Source organism: Meles meles, chromosome 6 (genome assembly GCF_922984935.1).
Source record: "Meles meles chromosome 6, mMelMel3.1 paternal haplotype, whole genome shotgun sequence".
Taxonomy (NCBI): domain Eukaryota; kingdom Metazoa; phylum Chordata; class Mammalia; order Carnivora; family Mustelidae; genus Meles; species Meles meles.
In genome coordinates, this window is record NC_060071.1 from 78461759 (window position 1) to 78477818 (window position 16060).

General features: G+C 55.9%; 2 protein-coding genes across 5 annotated transcripts; both read left to right on the forward strand.

The window, feature by feature from the left end:
- Nucleotides 1-350: 350 nt before the first annotated feature.
- RNF31 (ring finger protein 31) lies at nucleotides 351-9740 on the forward strand. Of its 4 annotated transcripts, none has more exons than XM_046007394.1 (21): nucleotides 351-743; nucleotides 831-977; nucleotides 1116-1271; nucleotides 1508-1576; nucleotides 1670-1745; nucleotides 2202-2379; nucleotides 3265-3661; nucleotides 3833-4123; nucleotides 4388-4636; nucleotides 4747-4932; nucleotides 5038-5244; nucleotides 6086-6259; nucleotides 6343-6441; nucleotides 6535-6624; nucleotides 7790-7904; nucleotides 8018-8136; nucleotides 8409-8522; nucleotides 8673-8730; nucleotides 8924-9020; nucleotides 9316-9484; nucleotides 9597-9740. In XM_046007394.1, exons 1-21 carry the CDS (start codon nucleotides 552-554, stop codon nucleotides 9648-9650), a joined length of 3237 nt encoding a protein of 1078 aa, XP_045863350.1. In that variant the 5' UTR covers nucleotides 351-551; the 3' UTR covers nucleotides 9651-9740. The 4 variants fall into 4 exon arrangements, with proteins under 4 accessions (XP_045863350.1, XP_045863351.1, XP_045863353.1 ...); XM_046007395.1 differs by having other exon boundaries at nucleotides 3836-4123; XM_046007397.1 differs by having other exon boundaries at nucleotides 3962-4123.
- Nucleotides 9741-10765: 1025 nt separating this feature from the next.
- IRF9 (interferon regulatory factor 9) lies at nucleotides 10766-15436 on the forward strand. Its single transcript, XM_046007398.1, has 8 exons — nucleotides 10766-11365; nucleotides 11679-11865; nucleotides 12355-12485; nucleotides 12569-12650; nucleotides 12753-12827; nucleotides 13423-13764; nucleotides 14683-14804; nucleotides 14971-15436. The coding sequence occupies exons 1-8, from the start codon at nucleotides 11129-11131 to the stop codon at nucleotides 15097-15099; spliced, it is 1305 nt and encodes a 434-aa protein (XP_045863354.1). The 5' UTR covers nucleotides 10766-11128; the 3' UTR covers nucleotides 15100-15436.
- Nucleotides 15437-16060: the final 624 nt, after the last annotated feature.

Below are 16060 nucleotides of genomic sequence, written 5' to 3' on the forward strand. Positions count from 1 at the left end.
GGCCCCAGAGTGGCCAAAGCTGAGTCCCGGCAGAGTGGGGCTTCCCCGGTGGGGACCGGAGCAAGGCCGACTGATCTAATAGAAAAGGTTTTGAAGGAAATAAAGTAAGCCCTAGCCTAGGGCCATCCGGAAAGGGGCGGAACCAGCCTAGAGAAAGGCGGGGAAGAGAGCTAGGTAGGTATTTTAAGGCCCAAACGCTCTAGGGGAGGAGCCAGGAACCATTTGGCTTTCTCATTGGCTGGGCCCTGGCTTCCCTCTTGGCCACGCCTCCTGATTTCCTGACCCCACCCCGGCCTAACCTTAAAGCCCGCCCCTTCCCCTGAAACTAGGTCGCAATCCCGCCCTCTTTGCTAGTGCTTCCTGTTCCCGGCTAACCCTGGCGCGGGGCCCGGGGCCGGAGACTGACCGTGGCCCGAGTGACCTGGGGCGGCTTCGCCGACCGAGTCGGGCCGCGAAGCCGGACACCAGGCGGGAGGGGTGGCGCTCAGACCGCGCACAGCCTGCGCCAGGTCCCGGCGGGCGACGGGGCTGGGGCTGACTCCTGTCTCAGGATGCCAGGGGAGGAGGAGGAGCGGGCCTTCCTGGCTGCCCGTGAGGAGCTGGCGAGCGCCCTGAGGAAGGATTCGGGGCAGGTGTTTTCCATGGAGCAGCTGCAGCCGCTACTGGTCACATCCCTGCCGCCAGCAGCCCGCTATCTGCAGCTGGACGCCTCACGCCTGGTCCGCTGCAATGCTCATGGGGAGGTGAGGACCGGCCCCGCTCGGGAGGGGGACTGGAGGACCGGAGCCCAGGGTGGGACTCACAGCTCTCCGCTCTCTGACTGCTCCCAGCCCCGAAACTACCTCAACACCCTGTCCACGGCCCTGAACATCCTGGAGAAATATGGCCGCAACCTCCTCAGCCCTCAGCGGCCCCGGTACTGGCGCGGGGTCAAGTTTAATAACCCTGTTTTTCGCAGTACGGTGGATGCTGTGCAGGTGAAGCCCCTGGGCCCCTTGTGGGAGAAGGGGACTTAGCCTGGGCTGGGGGGTTGGCTAGAAAGGGCCGGAGACTGTGCCCCAACACCTTTTGGGAAGGGGGCCTGGTGGGTGGTGACTGGTTTGAATGTGTGGTAGGGGGGCCGGGACGTTCTGCGATTGTATGGCTACACAGAGGAGCAACCAGATGGATTGAGTTTCCCTGAGGGGCAGGAGGAGCCTGATGAGCACCAGGTGGCTGCAGTCACACTGGAAGTGCTGCTGCTTCGGACAGAGCTCAGCCTGCTGTTACAGGTGAGATGTTGAAGAAGTGTCTCTAGTCCTGAGGACTTAAATACCAGGTCTGGGGAGCCCAGCCTCACTCCCAAAGGCAGGCTAGGGACCTCATGCTGCTGAGCCATGGGCATAGTCCCCATAGCAACCTGGGAACTCCCCATACTGTTCTTGCTGTGGATGCTGGGAGACCATGGCTTTGAGGGCGGGCCTTTTCCTAGGACTCCAGGTGGAAACTCTTCTTACCTTGTTTGCAGAATACTCACCCAAGACAACAAGCCCTGGAGCAGCTCCTGGAAGACAAGGTTGAGGATGATGTAAGCAAGGTAGGGATAGGGCTCTAAGACCTGATGACCAAAGGGGAGAGGGGTTGTGGGACTGTGTGTCCCCAAACCCTTGCCCTGTCCTTTTCTTCTCAGATACTGCAGCTCTCAGAGTTTGCCCCCTTATTGAGAGAAATTGCTCCTGGCCCCCTCACCACACCCTCTGCCCCAGGTATTATTCATCCTGTAATGGGGAGTGGGACAGTTTCCAGTAGAGCAAACTGATGGAAATTTGGGGCCCTGCTCTGTGTATCTTCTTGGCCTTTTAAAAGAGATTAAAATTGGGGCACCTGGGTGGCTCAGTGGGTTAAGCCTCTGCCTTTGGCTCAGGTCATGATCTCAGGGTCCTGGGATCGAGGCCCGCATCGGCCTCTCTGCTCAGCGGAGAGCCTGCTTTCTCCCTCTCTCTCTGCCTGCCTTCCTGCCAACTTGTGATCTCTGTCTGTCAAATAAATAAATAAAATCTTTTTTAAAAATTTAAAAAATTAAATAAAAGAGATTAAAATTGCTTCCTTGGGTCTGGGTATGTTGAAAAGTAGTCTGTGGTTTGTTCCCTCCCACAGCAAATTCAGATGTAACTTGGTCTTTTTCAGAAAGAGGTTCAATTTTTTTCTCTCCTATTTTTCAGGCTCCACTCCTGGCCCCTGCTTCCTCTGTGGCTCTGCCCCAGGCGTACTGCACTGTTCAGCCTGTAAACAGGCCTTGTGCCCAGCTTGTGATCGCCTGTTCCATGGACACCCATCCCGTGCCCATCACCTCCGCCAGACCCTGCCTGGGGCCCCCCAGGCCACCCACCTGACCCCCAGGTGAGAGATCTTCTCTTCTGGATGGGAGTGAAGTTGAGAGAACTTACAGTAACTTGAATATCTACTGTGTGTCAGTTTTTATGCTAAAGACTGTTTCAGGGATGCCTGGATGGCTCAGTTGGTTAAGCGGCTGCCTTCAGCTCAGGTCATGATCCCAGCTTCCTGGGATTGAGTCCCATATCGGGTTCCTTGCTCTGCGGGGAGCCTGCTTCTCCCTCTGCCTCTGCCTGCCACTCTGCCTGCTTGTACTCTATCTCTCTAGCAAATAAATAAAATCTTTGAAAAATAAATAGACTTTCATAGAAGACACGCAGGCAGTTATTGCCCTCCAAGAGGTCACAGACATACATTTAAAGCAAGTATCAGTCACAGCAAGATAGATTATTATGTTGTGCAAATACGAAGAGGAGGAACCTAGCCTAAAGGATCTGTTCAATCAGTAGGATTTCTTTCTTTTTTTTCTTTTCTTTTTTTTTTTTTTTAAAGATTTTATTTATTTGGCAGAGAGAGATTAAGAGAATCAGTGGGAGGAGAGGCAGAGGGAATGGCAGACTCCCTGAGGAGCAGGAAGCCCGATGCAGGACTCGATCCCAGGACTCTGGGATCATGACCTAAGCTGGAGGCAGATACTTAACCAACTGAACCAAGCATGCGCCCAATCAGTAGGATTTCTAAGCACCTAGTATAGGTTAGGCCCAACATTAAGGATATCTATCAGCAAGATGTAATTAAATATTAAACAGGCTATGGATATGGAGTGTTCCAGACAGAACAATACGTGCAAAGGACAGGGTCTGTGTTTTCCCACAGAGAATGAGGGATGCCCGGGAATAAGGGACCCAGGCACCAGGGCCCCCTCAACAGACCTCTGCTTTTTCATTACAGCTTGCCTGCGTCAGCTCAATCACGGACCCAGTCAACCTCCGTGCTGACCCTGGGAGACAGCTCTCTTATGCTGAAAGCTTCCCCTGATTCCACAAATGCCCGTCTGCCCTGGCACTGTACTGCCTGTGCCATGCTAAATGAATCTTGGGCAGTGCTCTGTGTGGCCTGTGATCGGCCCCGAGGCTGTAAGGGGTTGGGGCTGGGGATCGAGGGTTCCCAAGGAGCTGGGGGCCTAGAATCTGAGCTTGCACGGGGTCGCTGGGCCTGCCAGAGCTGCACCTTTGAGAATGAGGCGGCAGCTGTGCTATGTGCCATCTGTGAGAGACCTCGGTTGGCTCAGCCTCCTAGCTTGGTGGTGGATTCTCGGGATACTGGCATTTGCCTGCAGCCCCTTCAGGTAACCTGCTCCTGGCCTTCCCAGCTCTTTATTTGCATCTGTTACCACAGGCCATTCTCTATTTCATCTCCTGTTTCCTTCAGTTTCTCTGTGTCTCTCCCCCCAGCTCTCTATCTTTCTATCTTGAGCCTCAGCCAGCTTTCAATTGGATAATTCTTTTTGCCTTTCCAGCAGGGAGATACTGTGCTCTCCTCTGCTCAGACTCCAGTCTGGTACTGTATTCACTGTACCTTCTGCAACTCGGGCCCTGGCTGGGTGTGTGCCATGTGCAACCGGACCAGCAGCCCCATCTCCATACAGCATGCTCCCTGGCCCCATGCCAGCTCACTGGAAGAGCGACTCCCTGAGCCAGGGCTTCCACGACGCCTCAGTGCCCCCCTTCCCAGTTCCTGTGTGGACCCCGAGAAGCAGCGCCAAGACAAGATGCGGGAAGAAGGTCTCCAACTAGTGACCAAGATCCGGGTAAGCATTTAGGCCTGGGAGGAGGTAGGGTTGAGCTAGTTGTGAAAAGGAAAGGCCACTGTAGATTAATACAAGTTCTTGTAAAACTTGATGTTGTTAGCGGCAGCTGTCTCTTACTGAACACTTCCCACATGACCAGTGCCATGCCGTACACTACTCACGTGATCCATACGTCTAACCACTGTCAGCATTTTGGTTCGGGCAGGGAGTGGGTGGAGGGTGCCTTTCCTGATGGGCATCTGTCGGGGTGGAACTGTGCCTTAGGAAGGGGAAGCTGCAGGTGCCTGTCCAGAGGAGGTCTTCTCAGCTCTACAGTACTCAGGCACCGAAGTACCCCTGCAGTGGTTACGCTCAGAGCTACCCTACGTGTTGGAGATGGTGGCCGAGCTGGCTGGACAGCAGGACCCGGGGCTGGGTGCCTTTTCCTGTCAGGAGGCCCGGAAAGCCTGGCTGGATCGGCATGGCAATGTTGACGAAGCTGTGGAAGAGTGTGTGAGGGCCCGGCGGAGGAAGGTACCAGCTGTGCTGGTGGGGGAGGGGGTTGAGGACTGTGGGTCTCAGAGCTTCTTACACTCTTTTGCCTGCCTTTTCCCTCTTCACTCCTCTCCACCCCCAATTCTCAGGTGCAGGAGCTCAGGTCGCTGGGCTTTGGGCCTGAAGAGGGGTCTCTTCAAGCATTGTTCCAACATGGTGGTGATGTGGCCCGGGCCCTGACAGAGCTCCAGCGCCAGCGCTTGGAGCCCTTCCATCAGCGCCTCTGGGACAAGGGCCCTGATCCCACCCCTTCCTGGGATGGGCCGGATAAGCAGGTGCCGGGAGGAGAATCCACTTGGAGGAGCAGAGGGAGGGCCGAAGGGTAGGATTCTTGGGCTGTGACAGCCACTTCTTCCCCCTCCCCCTGAATCACATTGCAGAGTCTGGTTAGGCGGCTTTTGGCAGTCTACACACTCCCCAGCTGGGGCCGGGCAGAGCTGGCACTGTCATTGCTGCAGGAGACACCTAGGAATTACGAGCTGGGGGACGTGGTAGAAGCTGTGAGGCACAGCCAGGACCGGGCCTTCCTGCGCCGCTTGCTTGCACAGGAGTGTGCTGTGTGCGGCTGGGCCCTGCCCCGCAACAGGGTAAGCCTGTCCCCTCTGCACCTGGCCTTCGCATGACTCTTCCCTTTGGGCCCTGCTCCGCGCCAGCCTCTGTCTCCGACCCTGTCTTTTGCTCTGCAGTTGCCCACGTGCTCCAGACAGTGTCTTGGAAGGGGAGGGCAGGAATAGGCCGCCTCCTCCCCCCATTATTTTTACAGTTGCACTATGGAACATTACAAGCACAAAATGTCAGTTTTCTTCCTCCATGTCCCCCCAACTCCTGCGTATTCCTCACCACGCTTCTGCAATCACCAGTATTTAACCAGTCTTTATTCCATCTACACACACACACACACACACACACACAATTACTTTGAAGCAAATCTTAGGCATCATGTAGTCAGTCTGTAAACACTTGAGTGTGTATCTCTGAAAGGTAAGACTTTGAAACACAGCTACAAATACCATTGACACACCAAGAAAATAACCAGGAATTCTTCAATGTCATCATCAAATATCCATTTGGTAGGAGCAGGCCCCTCTTATCTCCCAAGCCCCTGCTTACTCTAGGCCAGAAGTAGCAGTTCTTGGGGCAAATACACTTCCATTTAGTTAGACTGGCTCTGTACATGTTGGGTTGTGTTTTGTTTTCTACTTTTCTACCTTCCTGAAAGCACTCTTCCATTTACTGTAGGCCTCACCACTGTTTTCTTCTGTGAGAGTCTTCAGACATTTAGGTGGCCTGCCAGGCACTTGTTGGAAGTTGCTACCTTGGCAGTTGTTCATTAGACTCGGGTTTCTCAGTGGACCCCTGGCTATTGCCCCGTCCCCAGGCTGGCAGCGATGGCTTCAGATCCCTTCCTTTCTTGGCCTCACCCTGCAGATGCAGGCCCTGACTTCCTGTGAGTGCACCATCTGCCCTGACTGCTTCCGCCAGCACTTCACCATCGCCTTGAAGGAGAAGCACATCACTGACATGGTGTGCCCCGCCTGTGGCCGCCCCGACCTCACTGATGACACACAGCTGCTCAGCTACTTCTCCACACTTGACATCCAGGTACTGCAGTCCCTAGGACTCGGGGTGCCCTGGGCTTTGAACAGGAACCCTGCACACCCACCACTTCTGTCTCCTGTCCCCAGCTGCGGGAGAGCCTAGAGCCAGATGCCTATGCACTGTTTCACAAGAAGCTGACTGAGGGTGTGCTCATGCGGGACCCCAAGTTCTTGTGGTGTGCTCAGGTAAGTGGCCTGCCAAGGGGAGCTGACGAGTGGGTGGAAGAGGGCAGGGTGCCAGATCAGGTCTCATATAGCTTTATGTTCTTGTACCTACAGTGCTCCTTTGGCTTCATATATGAACGGGAGCAGCTGGAGGCAACGTGTCCCCAGTGTCACCAGACCTTCTGTGTGCGCTGTAAGCGCCAGGTGAGGCACATTGATCCTTTCAGAAAGAACTTGCTAGCTACCGGCATATACTACATCAGACTCAGAGTATACCAAAGCGTGGAACAGACGTGAGCTCTGGCCTCAAGGAGCCTGCAGACTAGTCAGGAAAGGAGGGAGGGACGGAGGGAGAGAGGGAGGCTGAGGGGGAGGGAGGGTGAAAGGTAAGGAAACGGAGGAAGGAAGGGAGAGGGAGGAAGAGAAGGAAGGAAAGGTGAGGAGGAAGGAGGGAAAGGGAGTGTGGGAGGGGGAGAGCATAAATACACGATAAGTTCTGTAAAGAAAACAGGAATTTGAGATTAGGAATAATGGAACGGACCTATGTAGGATAGAGAAGTCAGACAAGTCTTCTCTAAAAATGGTTTAATTTAAGCTCAGGCCTGAAAGTTAAGAAGAAGCCAACTTTGCAAAGGATATTCGGGCCAGAAAGAACAACACATGGAAAGGCCAAAGTCAGAAAAAATATTGTGTGGCTGGAGCCCCAAGAGCAAGGGTGAGAGTGGCAGGTGGTTGGAGAGGAGCTAGCTGCCAGATCAGGAGAGGCCTTGAGGCCGAGTGAGGAAGGTATTTGCCTTTTATTCTAAGATTAAGCAAGGGGTGATACTATCTCATTTGCCTTTTAAGAAGTTTAATATTTGAGCGCTCATTTTGGCAGCACATATTCTAAAAAGTTTAATGATGGATACCAAAAAGCGACATCTGTATTAGAAAACAGTAATAACAAAATGACCACCTGAGACCCTCCCACTAAATCTTGAAGCTGGAACACTCCCAGTGCTGTGGAAGTTGCCTGCCTTACACTCTCCAAGGCATCTGGGCCACCACGTGGAGCCTGCATCGCAGGCCAGCAGGGGTGGAGGCAGAGAAACCTGGAACAGAGGCCAGACCTGACCTGGCCTAGAGTAGCACGGCCACAGTAGAGATGAAGAGAAAGGAACAGCACTGAGATAGGCTTAGGGGGTGGACTGAAGAACTGCCAGTGAATATGTGCCAGTATGAGGACATGAAAGAACCAAGGCCAGCCTCTTGGTTTGAGATGGGAGCCAATGGTGAAGGACAGTGCCATAAACTCAGCCAGGGAGCACTAGGTATGACAGGAAGGGCCTAGGGTGGAATTTTCAGGTGAAGCTTGCTTTCCCTCCTGCAGTGGGAGGAGCAGCACCGAGGCCGGAGCTGCGAGGATTTCCAGAACTGGAAACGCACCAATGACCCAGAATACCAGGCCCAGGGCCTAGCCATGTATCTTCAGGAGAATGGCATTGGTAAGGGCGGACCACGAGGCCTGTTTGCCCGGTCATTTGTCGCTGCCAGCCTCTCATCCTGAGAGCCTAGAGGAGCAGTGGCAGCCCCAGCCCTGACCTGCTGTCCTTTGCAGACTGCCCCAAGTGCAAGTTCTCGTACGCACTGGCCCGAGGAGGCTGCATGCACTTTCACTGCACCCAGTGCCGCCACCAGTTCTGCAGTGGCTGCTACAATGCCTTTTACGCCAAGAATGTGAGCCTGGAGATGGGGAAGGAAGGAACAGGATAGTGGGCCGCTGCCATCGGGTGGGGGAGGGGGCAAAGACATGGAGGAATAGCCTAGGGGAAGAGAAGGGGAGGCCAGTGGGGTGTAAAGCACCTCTCTGTCCCCTCCCCCCTTCTGCTTGCTCCAGACCCTCCAATGTCTCCATCTTCCCCCATCCCTACACCCCTCATGCAGGGGTTCTGAGAAGCCAGGACCCCAACCGTCTCCAACTTTCCCTCTCCCATCTGGGTTTCTGCCAGAAATGTCCAGACCCTAACTGCAGGGTGAAAAAGTCCCTGCATGGCCACCACCCACGAGACTGCCTCTTTTACCTGCGGGACTGGACTGCTCTCCGGCTCCAGAAGCTGCTACAGGTCAGGGCTGGCTAGCCTGGTTGGGTTCGCAGATTGCCCAGGGTAGGAGGCAGGGCCCTGGGGGGCAAGAAAGGAAAGGCTCTCTGCTGGGCAATGCAGCAGGGCTGACATCAAGGGGAACCTAACGCCCATCCATCTGCCCCTCCTTAGGACAATAATGTCATGTTCAACACAGAGCCCCCAGCGGGGGCCCGGGCGGTACCTGGCGGTGAGTGTTGGGACAAGCCTGGGAGGGGGGTGAGAGCAGGCTGGGCTCCCACTGTGTTGTGGGTAAAGGGGAGGCTCAGGTGTGTGGTCCAAGCTCGGCCTGTGCTTCCTCCGTTGATAACCCGGTTCTCTGGAGGCTTCGTGGTTAGTGACCTCCTCCCAGCACAAGGATCCCTTCCTTCCCTTACCCTTAGGTGGCTGCCGGGTGATGGAGCAGAAAGAGGTTCCTAATGGGTTCCGTGATGAAGCCTGTGGCAAGGAAACTCCGGCTGGCCATGCTGGCCTCTGCCAGTGAGTGTCAGGCATGGCATGGAGCATAGTGTTGGGGAGGGTACAGCTGGGGAGTGAAGGGGGTCTCCTGGAGTAGTGGGTCCTACAGGGGAAGCAAGAGGGGGTGCTCTCTGGGCACGGGTGTGGCTAGGTAGGAGCTGGCAGCATGCACAGGGAGACGGTGCCTACCCATGCAAGTGACAAGAGTTGTCAGTCTCATTCGTGTGAGTGTGCCAGTGACTGGCAATGTACAGGGTACACTGGCTGGATATTAGCCAAACAGAAGAACAATGATCCCACCCTGTCCTCTCCCCAGGGCACACTACAAAGAATATCTTGTGAGCCTCATTAATGCCCACTCGCTGGACCCCGCCACCCTGTATGAGGTAGAGGAGCTGGAGACGGCTGTGGAGCGCTACCTGCACGTGCGCCCACAGCCCATGGCCGGGGAGGACACTGCTGCCTACCATGCCCATCTATTACAGGTAAAGCCTCCCCCCCCCAGCCTCACCTCTGACCCATGCTCTAGAAGTCCCTGTCCAGCCTGTGTCTGAGCCCTAGGCTTCCAGTGGCATCCTTTTCTCTCTCCTTCTGCAGAAGCTGATGGAAGAAGTGCCCTTGGGACACAGTATCCCTCGTAGGAGGAAGTAGCCAAGGGCAAGGATCCTCCTGAGGGTCTCGAGGCCCAGCCTCCTGAGGAACAGCTCCAGCACCAATAAAGAGGCATCTCCTTGCCCAGGCTTTTTGGTGGTCCTTCTTCTGGCCCCACCATCTGGGGCACAGGGGGAGAGGGGGGGTGAACTGAGAGCTTTGCTGGAAGGGTCGCCTGCAGCCCACCACCTGACGCTCCTTGGACTCAGGGCCGGGAAGGAATTAACACCTTGAATGGCCAAGGAGGCCCCCCCCCCAGTCAGCCACCCTGCCTGGGCTTTCACCTCTGCGGCCTCCTTTGTTCCTTCATCCAATTCGGCTGGTATCTGAGGTCACCTACTAGGTACCAGGCAGGCATGAGGAGAGAAAGTAGAAGCATGGGTCGTATAGAGCCAGCCAGAGGCCTCAGGCCAGACTCCACAACCCCGGCCTCGGCCTCGCTGCGAAGTAGCAGTGGTGCAGAGATCAAGGAGTAGCTAAGGGGGTGGGAGGGTGTGGAAATTAGCCTGAGCGGGGAGGGGCCCTCTGGTGTCCCACCTGTGGAATTTCAACAGTGAGGTCCTCAGGTGCTGCTGCCTCCTGGTGGCGCGCAGTTGCCCTGCAGCTCGGACCACGTGATTTCTGAGAAGCGGCCCTGCCTGGAGGAGAACTGAAACTTAGGGTGGGGACTGTAGGAAGGGGCGGAGAAATCAGGACGCTGCCGGGAAGGCTGCTGAGCCGAGGGCAGCTAGCTGCATCCTGGGACAGCCAACGAGCTGCACAGGTAAGATGGGCCGAGAGTGGACGCCAGCCTGGTCTAGAGCTGGAAGGCTGGGCCGGATCGGGAGCGGGAGCAGGGCTCCTGGGGCCCCTCTGCGGAACAGGACTATGCAAATGGCCTGTGAAATGGAACGCGGGGCGATTTGGCCTGAGTGAGAGACTGACTTGGGGCTAGGGTTCCCAGCCCTAGAGGCAAAGGACAGGAGACCCTGCTGCTAGGTTGTTGAAGAGGGAAGTCTCAACCCCAGATCAAGCCCAGCAGCCCCTGTTTGTTTTCTTGCCTTCTGGCCCTGCCCACTTCCGCCGAAGCCCTGCCCCACCTACCCCAGAGGTGAGCAGAGGGGAAGGGTTGGTGGGGTCAAACTTGGGTTATGGGGGTGGCGGGTGAGGAGGGATCGATGGGATTATCTCAGAAGCCGAAACTATCTCCCCGATGCTTGGGTAGAGACCAGGCCTCTTCCCGTGAGCCACACCGAGGGAGTTCTCTGCCAGACAGCAGATTCCTCAAAAGTCTTAAAACTAAGATCAACGCTAAGATTTCCTTCCAGATGTCATAGCTTGGGATATTAAAAGGGATGTATTTTCTTTATCATTACTGGTGAAGGGAGAAACGACACAATTTGGCCCCAGAATTTTGAGAAATGTCTACAGACAATAGGTGAATGGGATCCCTGAGGGCCCTTGCCAGGACCCACCCCCATTTGTGAGGACCTTGGCAGATGTGCCCTCCCATAGCATCGGTTCCACTGATGCTGCCTGCGACCCTTGTCCCCAGGATGGCATCAGGCAGGGCACGCTGCACCCGAAAGCTGCGGAACTGGGTGGTGGAGCAAGTGGAGAGCGGGCAGTTCCCTGGGGTGTGCTGGGAGGATGCTGCCAAGACCATGTTCCGGATCCCCTGGAAGCACGCAGGCAAGCAGGACTTCCGGGAGGACCAGGACGCCGCCTTCTTCAAGGTGAAAGAGCCCGGAAACTAGCCCCTCTGAGGGAAGGGTGGCCTGTACACCGAAACTCTCACCTTCCAGGGTTGTGTCGGCCTGGGTTGCAGAGAAAGGGGAGATGGGAGGGTAGAACCAGCTGCAGAGTGGACACAGCCCCATACAAAGTGAAAGCGCAGAAGCTGTGAAGGATTTGGAGGCAGCATAAACCTGAGCGCTGGCTATTCCCTACATGTGCTCAGGTGGTGTATCCCCAAAGTCGCTGTCCCCCCTCTACCGGGGAGTGGGGTGTGTGACATGCTGCCTCTGCTTTACTTCCTGTGTCTTGAAGGCATGGGCGATGTTTAAGGGGAAGTACAAGGAAGGGGACACAGAAGGCCCTGCCATCTGGAAGACGCGTTTGCGCTGTGCCCTCAACAAGAGTCCTGAATTTGAGGAGGTTCCTGAGAGCGGCCACAGGGACGGCGCTGAGCCCTACAAGGTGTACCGGCTGCTGCCGCCGTCAGGGGCCTGTCCTGGTGGGTATTCCCTTGTGTCCCCTTGCACTGCCACTCCTAGAAGCAGCAGACTGTGGACGGAGGAAGGGGGCGGGGGTGAGGATGGAGATGGGTGCCTTCTGGGAGGGTGCTGGGCCTCTCTGCGGGGTCCTCACTTAGAGTCCTGCCTGTCCCTGTACTTGGGAGCTGCTGCCCAGGTTCCCCTGCCTGGTCCTCCCCATCATTTCACTACCTCCTGTCCTACCCTCTGTCCCCAGTTAAGACTCTGACCCTTGGGGCACCTGGGTGGCTCAGTGGGTTAAGCCTCAGCGTTCGGCTCAGGTCATGATCTTGGGGTCCTGGGATCGAGCCCCGCGTTGGGCTCTCTGCTCAGCAGGGAGCCTGCTTCCCCCGTCCCCCGCTTGCTGCTCTACTTGTGATTTCTCTCTCTGTCAAATAAATAAATAAAATCTTTAAAAAAATATTTGAAAAGACTCTCACCCTTGTCTCCCCCTCCATGATATTCCACAGCCCAGCCAGGGACCCAGAAGTCACCATCAAAGCGATGTCACAGTTCTGTGTCCTCTGAGAAGGAGGAGGAGGAGGGCACCACAAAGAACTGCATGCTCAGTCCCTCCTGGCTTGAGGACCCCCTCAGAAATGTAAGCACTGGGGAGGGGATGGGGGTGGGGGCAGGACAGTAATTAGGTGAGAGGTAGTCCAACGATAGACACTGTGTCTGCAGGAGGAGGTGGGGTCCAATGGGGGAACAGGCCATTCAAACTTTGGGAGCAGCAGCAGCAGCAACAGCCCTGAGCCTCAGGAAGGTACCACCTCCCCTGCCTCTGTTTGTCACCCCCGTGCCACAGCCTCTGGCCCGAGGACTCCCCATTCCCATCCTGAACAATATGCCACTGCTTCCCCGATAGGTACGGACACAACTGAAGGCACCCCTTTCCAAGGAGATCAGGTGTCATTGGAGTTTCTGCCTCCTCCAGACTCAGGTGTGTGGCGTTTCTGACTCATCCCTGCTCCCTGTCTCCCCAGCTTGTCTCCCGGGAGTCATGCATGCATTACCGTATCTGTCGGGGCTTGTAGCAAACTGGGCCCCCCTTACCCTGACAGAGGCACTGGTTTCTAGGCAGTACACCAGGCCGGACTCCAAAGAGCTCAGCTCTCAAAAGTACCCCCTATGCACTCTGTTCCCTGGAAATCCACTTTGAGACATGAATTCCCATGGGTCAAGCAGAGCCCCAGTTTCTGGGACCTTCTTACAAACTGTAAGACCCTGGGCATTAAGCCCTGAGTCCTTGGGGCATTTGTGTATCAGCTTCCCTCCTGAGTGATGGGAAAGTCTGGCAGGAAGCTCCTTGACTGGTGGGGCTGATAAGGAGGGAGATGCCTCCTCTAACCTCAGAAGGGGCAGCCAGGGCCCCAGCCCTTGCTTGGTTTCCCTCTCTGGACCTCATATTTCTCACCCACAAGATGAGGATGTGGGATTTGCAAGAAGCCCTTCCTGGTCCCCTCAGGCCCTGGTGCTGACCAGGCAGACCCCGCACAGGTGCAGGCCAGGTGCAGCTGGTGGTTCTTTGTCTGCAGATTACTCTCTGCTGCTCACCTTCATCTATGGCGGGCGTGTGGTAGGAGAAGCGCAGGTGCAGAGCCTGGACTGCCGCCTGGTGGCTGAGCCCTCAGGCTCCCAGTGTGGAATGGAGCAGGTGGTCTTTCCCAAGCCTGACCCAAGGGAGCCTACCCAGCGCCTGCTTAGCCAGATCGAGAGGGGCGTCCTGGTCGCCAGCAACTCCCGGGGCCTCTTCGTGCAGCGCCTCTGCCCCATCCCTGTCTCCTGGAATGCGCCCCAGGCACCGCCTGGTCCAGGCCCACATCTGCTGCCCAGCAATGAGTGCGTGGAGCTCTTCCGAACCACCTACTTCTGCAGAGGTAAGGCTGTTCCAGCTGAGCGGAGCCCCTGCCCCCGCCCCTTAGTTCCCCTCCCCAGGACCTGGTAGGCTCTGCCACCACCCTGTTTCCTCCAGTAGATCCTTCCTTATAGCTCATGCATAGTGTCCTGCACTTACACAGTGCACAGCCTGGGGGGCTTTGTTCAGCCCTGGCAGCTGCCCTTCCCCAGCCCAGGCCTCGGAAGATAAGCCTCAGGTGGAGCTGAGCAGGCGAGTCCCATCTCAGGGACTGCCCCCCGCATGGCACCTGACAGTAATGGAAAGGTGTACTCCCAGGCCCTCCCCAGTGTCTATACTTGCATACACACCATTCACACCTTTGGGAGAGCTGGTGCACATTACCCACACCGGCCCAGCTACACCCTAGGCAGCAACCCTGATTGGCCTTCTCCCATCCACTCCTGCAGTTCCACTTCCTGCCTCCATTCACCTCTAATCTGAAATCTGACCTTAGGAGTAGGGGCCAGAAGTATAGGGGATGCAGGGCAGGAGCATGCCAGGGCCATGGGTGTCCTTGGTAGCGGGGTTGTGAGCAGGCGACAGAGTGGGGAGCCCCTGTGTGGTAGCAGCCGAGTCTGCTGCTATGAGGACTCTAAGCTCTTCTAGCAGAGAGCTTTGCAGGCTGTATTAAAAACCAGTTACCTCCAAACACTTCTTACTTAGAGAAGGGGCACCCATTCCTATTTGCATATGGGTGAATAGCAGCAGAGTTGCTGGCATTTCTCCTGGTGTGAGAAAACAGCCTCGTGACCCTGCAGCTCCTGTTCTGGCCCTGATCTCCATTTGGCCCTGCAGCCTCCGCTCTTTCTCCAGGATGGGCCCCCTCTATTCCCATCCTGCCTGTGGCCTCTCTCTTCTCTTTCTTGCTTCCAATCCTTGACCCTTTCTCTTTCATCAGACTTGGCCAGGTACTTCCAGGGCCTCGGGCCCCCACCCAAGTTCCAGGTGACACTGAATTTCTGGGAGGAGAGCCCCAGCCCCAGCCGTACCCCAAACCCAAAGAGTCTTATCACAGTGCAGGTGAGTTCGGGGGTGGGGGGGGGACCAAGCCTGCCTGTGTGGGTGGGGTGGGGTGGGGTGGGGTGTTCCAGGAGGAGAAGGGGCCTCCGGGGGGAATGGTGCTCCTAGGGTAGTGTCTTCCCTAGCTGTGCTCGTGACCATCTCTTCCCCACCTTTTCTGGCACAGATGGAGCAGGCCTTTGCCCGACATTTGCTGGAGGAGACTCCAGAGGAACAGGCAGCCTCTCTGTCCCTGCTGCAGAGCCTGGGGGACCCACTTTCCTCCTTGCCTCTCTCTTCCTCCTATCTCCTTTGAAAGAGACTCATTCTCCACACCGTTGACCTGCCTCCCTCGTGCTAATTCTCAGTGGTTGTCTCTGATGGTTACATCCTTGAACTCCCGATGTACCTAGTTGGTGGAGAACTCAACAGTGATTTTTATCCACCCCACTTTTTCTTTCTTTTTTTTTTTTTTTTATTTTTTTTTATTTTGAGCTATGCCTTCTTTCATCTCTGAGGAACTAACCTGGTAAAATCCAAATGGTGTGAACTCAGGGTACCTTTCCTCTTCCCTCACCCCTAAAGCTAAGCACTTTATATTTTCTTCTTAGACCTTCACTAGGGGTTTAAAATAAAACGTTATTGAAAGAGGAGTCAGTATCTGCTTTGTTGGGATGAAAAGGTACAGGGGTGACCGGGAAGTGCTAAAGACGTAATTTGAGAGTGAGGTACTTGGTTTCTCCTCCCGCTGACCTCTCTGGGCCCCTTTCCTCTCCTCCACCTGAGGTTCTGGCTAGGAAACTGTCTTTGCTCTGTGGGTTCTGGGCCTGGGGAGAGGATCAAGGTTAGCCACCAAGAAGAACACAGCCCACAGCTGCTGTTGCCACCAGCTTCACTTGGAAAAATCTGGGTTCCGCTGATCTCGGCTAGAGGCCTCTGATTCGGCCTTGCAACAGGCTAAGGGGGGTACTCCGGGCGGGAGGTCTAAATGAACGGGAGAACTTGAGGTTGCCCTCAAACTATGGGCTAGGGGCCCTGGGGCCTGGGAAGGGAGGGGGAACCAAAGGAGGTGCTGAGGGGAATCAGAGGGCTGCTGGGCCCCCTCAGCAGTGGGAGACTAGGCCCTGGTGCCTCTTCTCCCAGCACATGGGGCACTGTCACCCTGATGGAAGGGGACCCCCAACCTGATTTCCTTGCCCTACCTAAGCCCTGCAAAAGACCATCTGGCCTAGACTGCCATGTCACCAACACTGTTGGCTGAGATCTGAGAGTTCCAA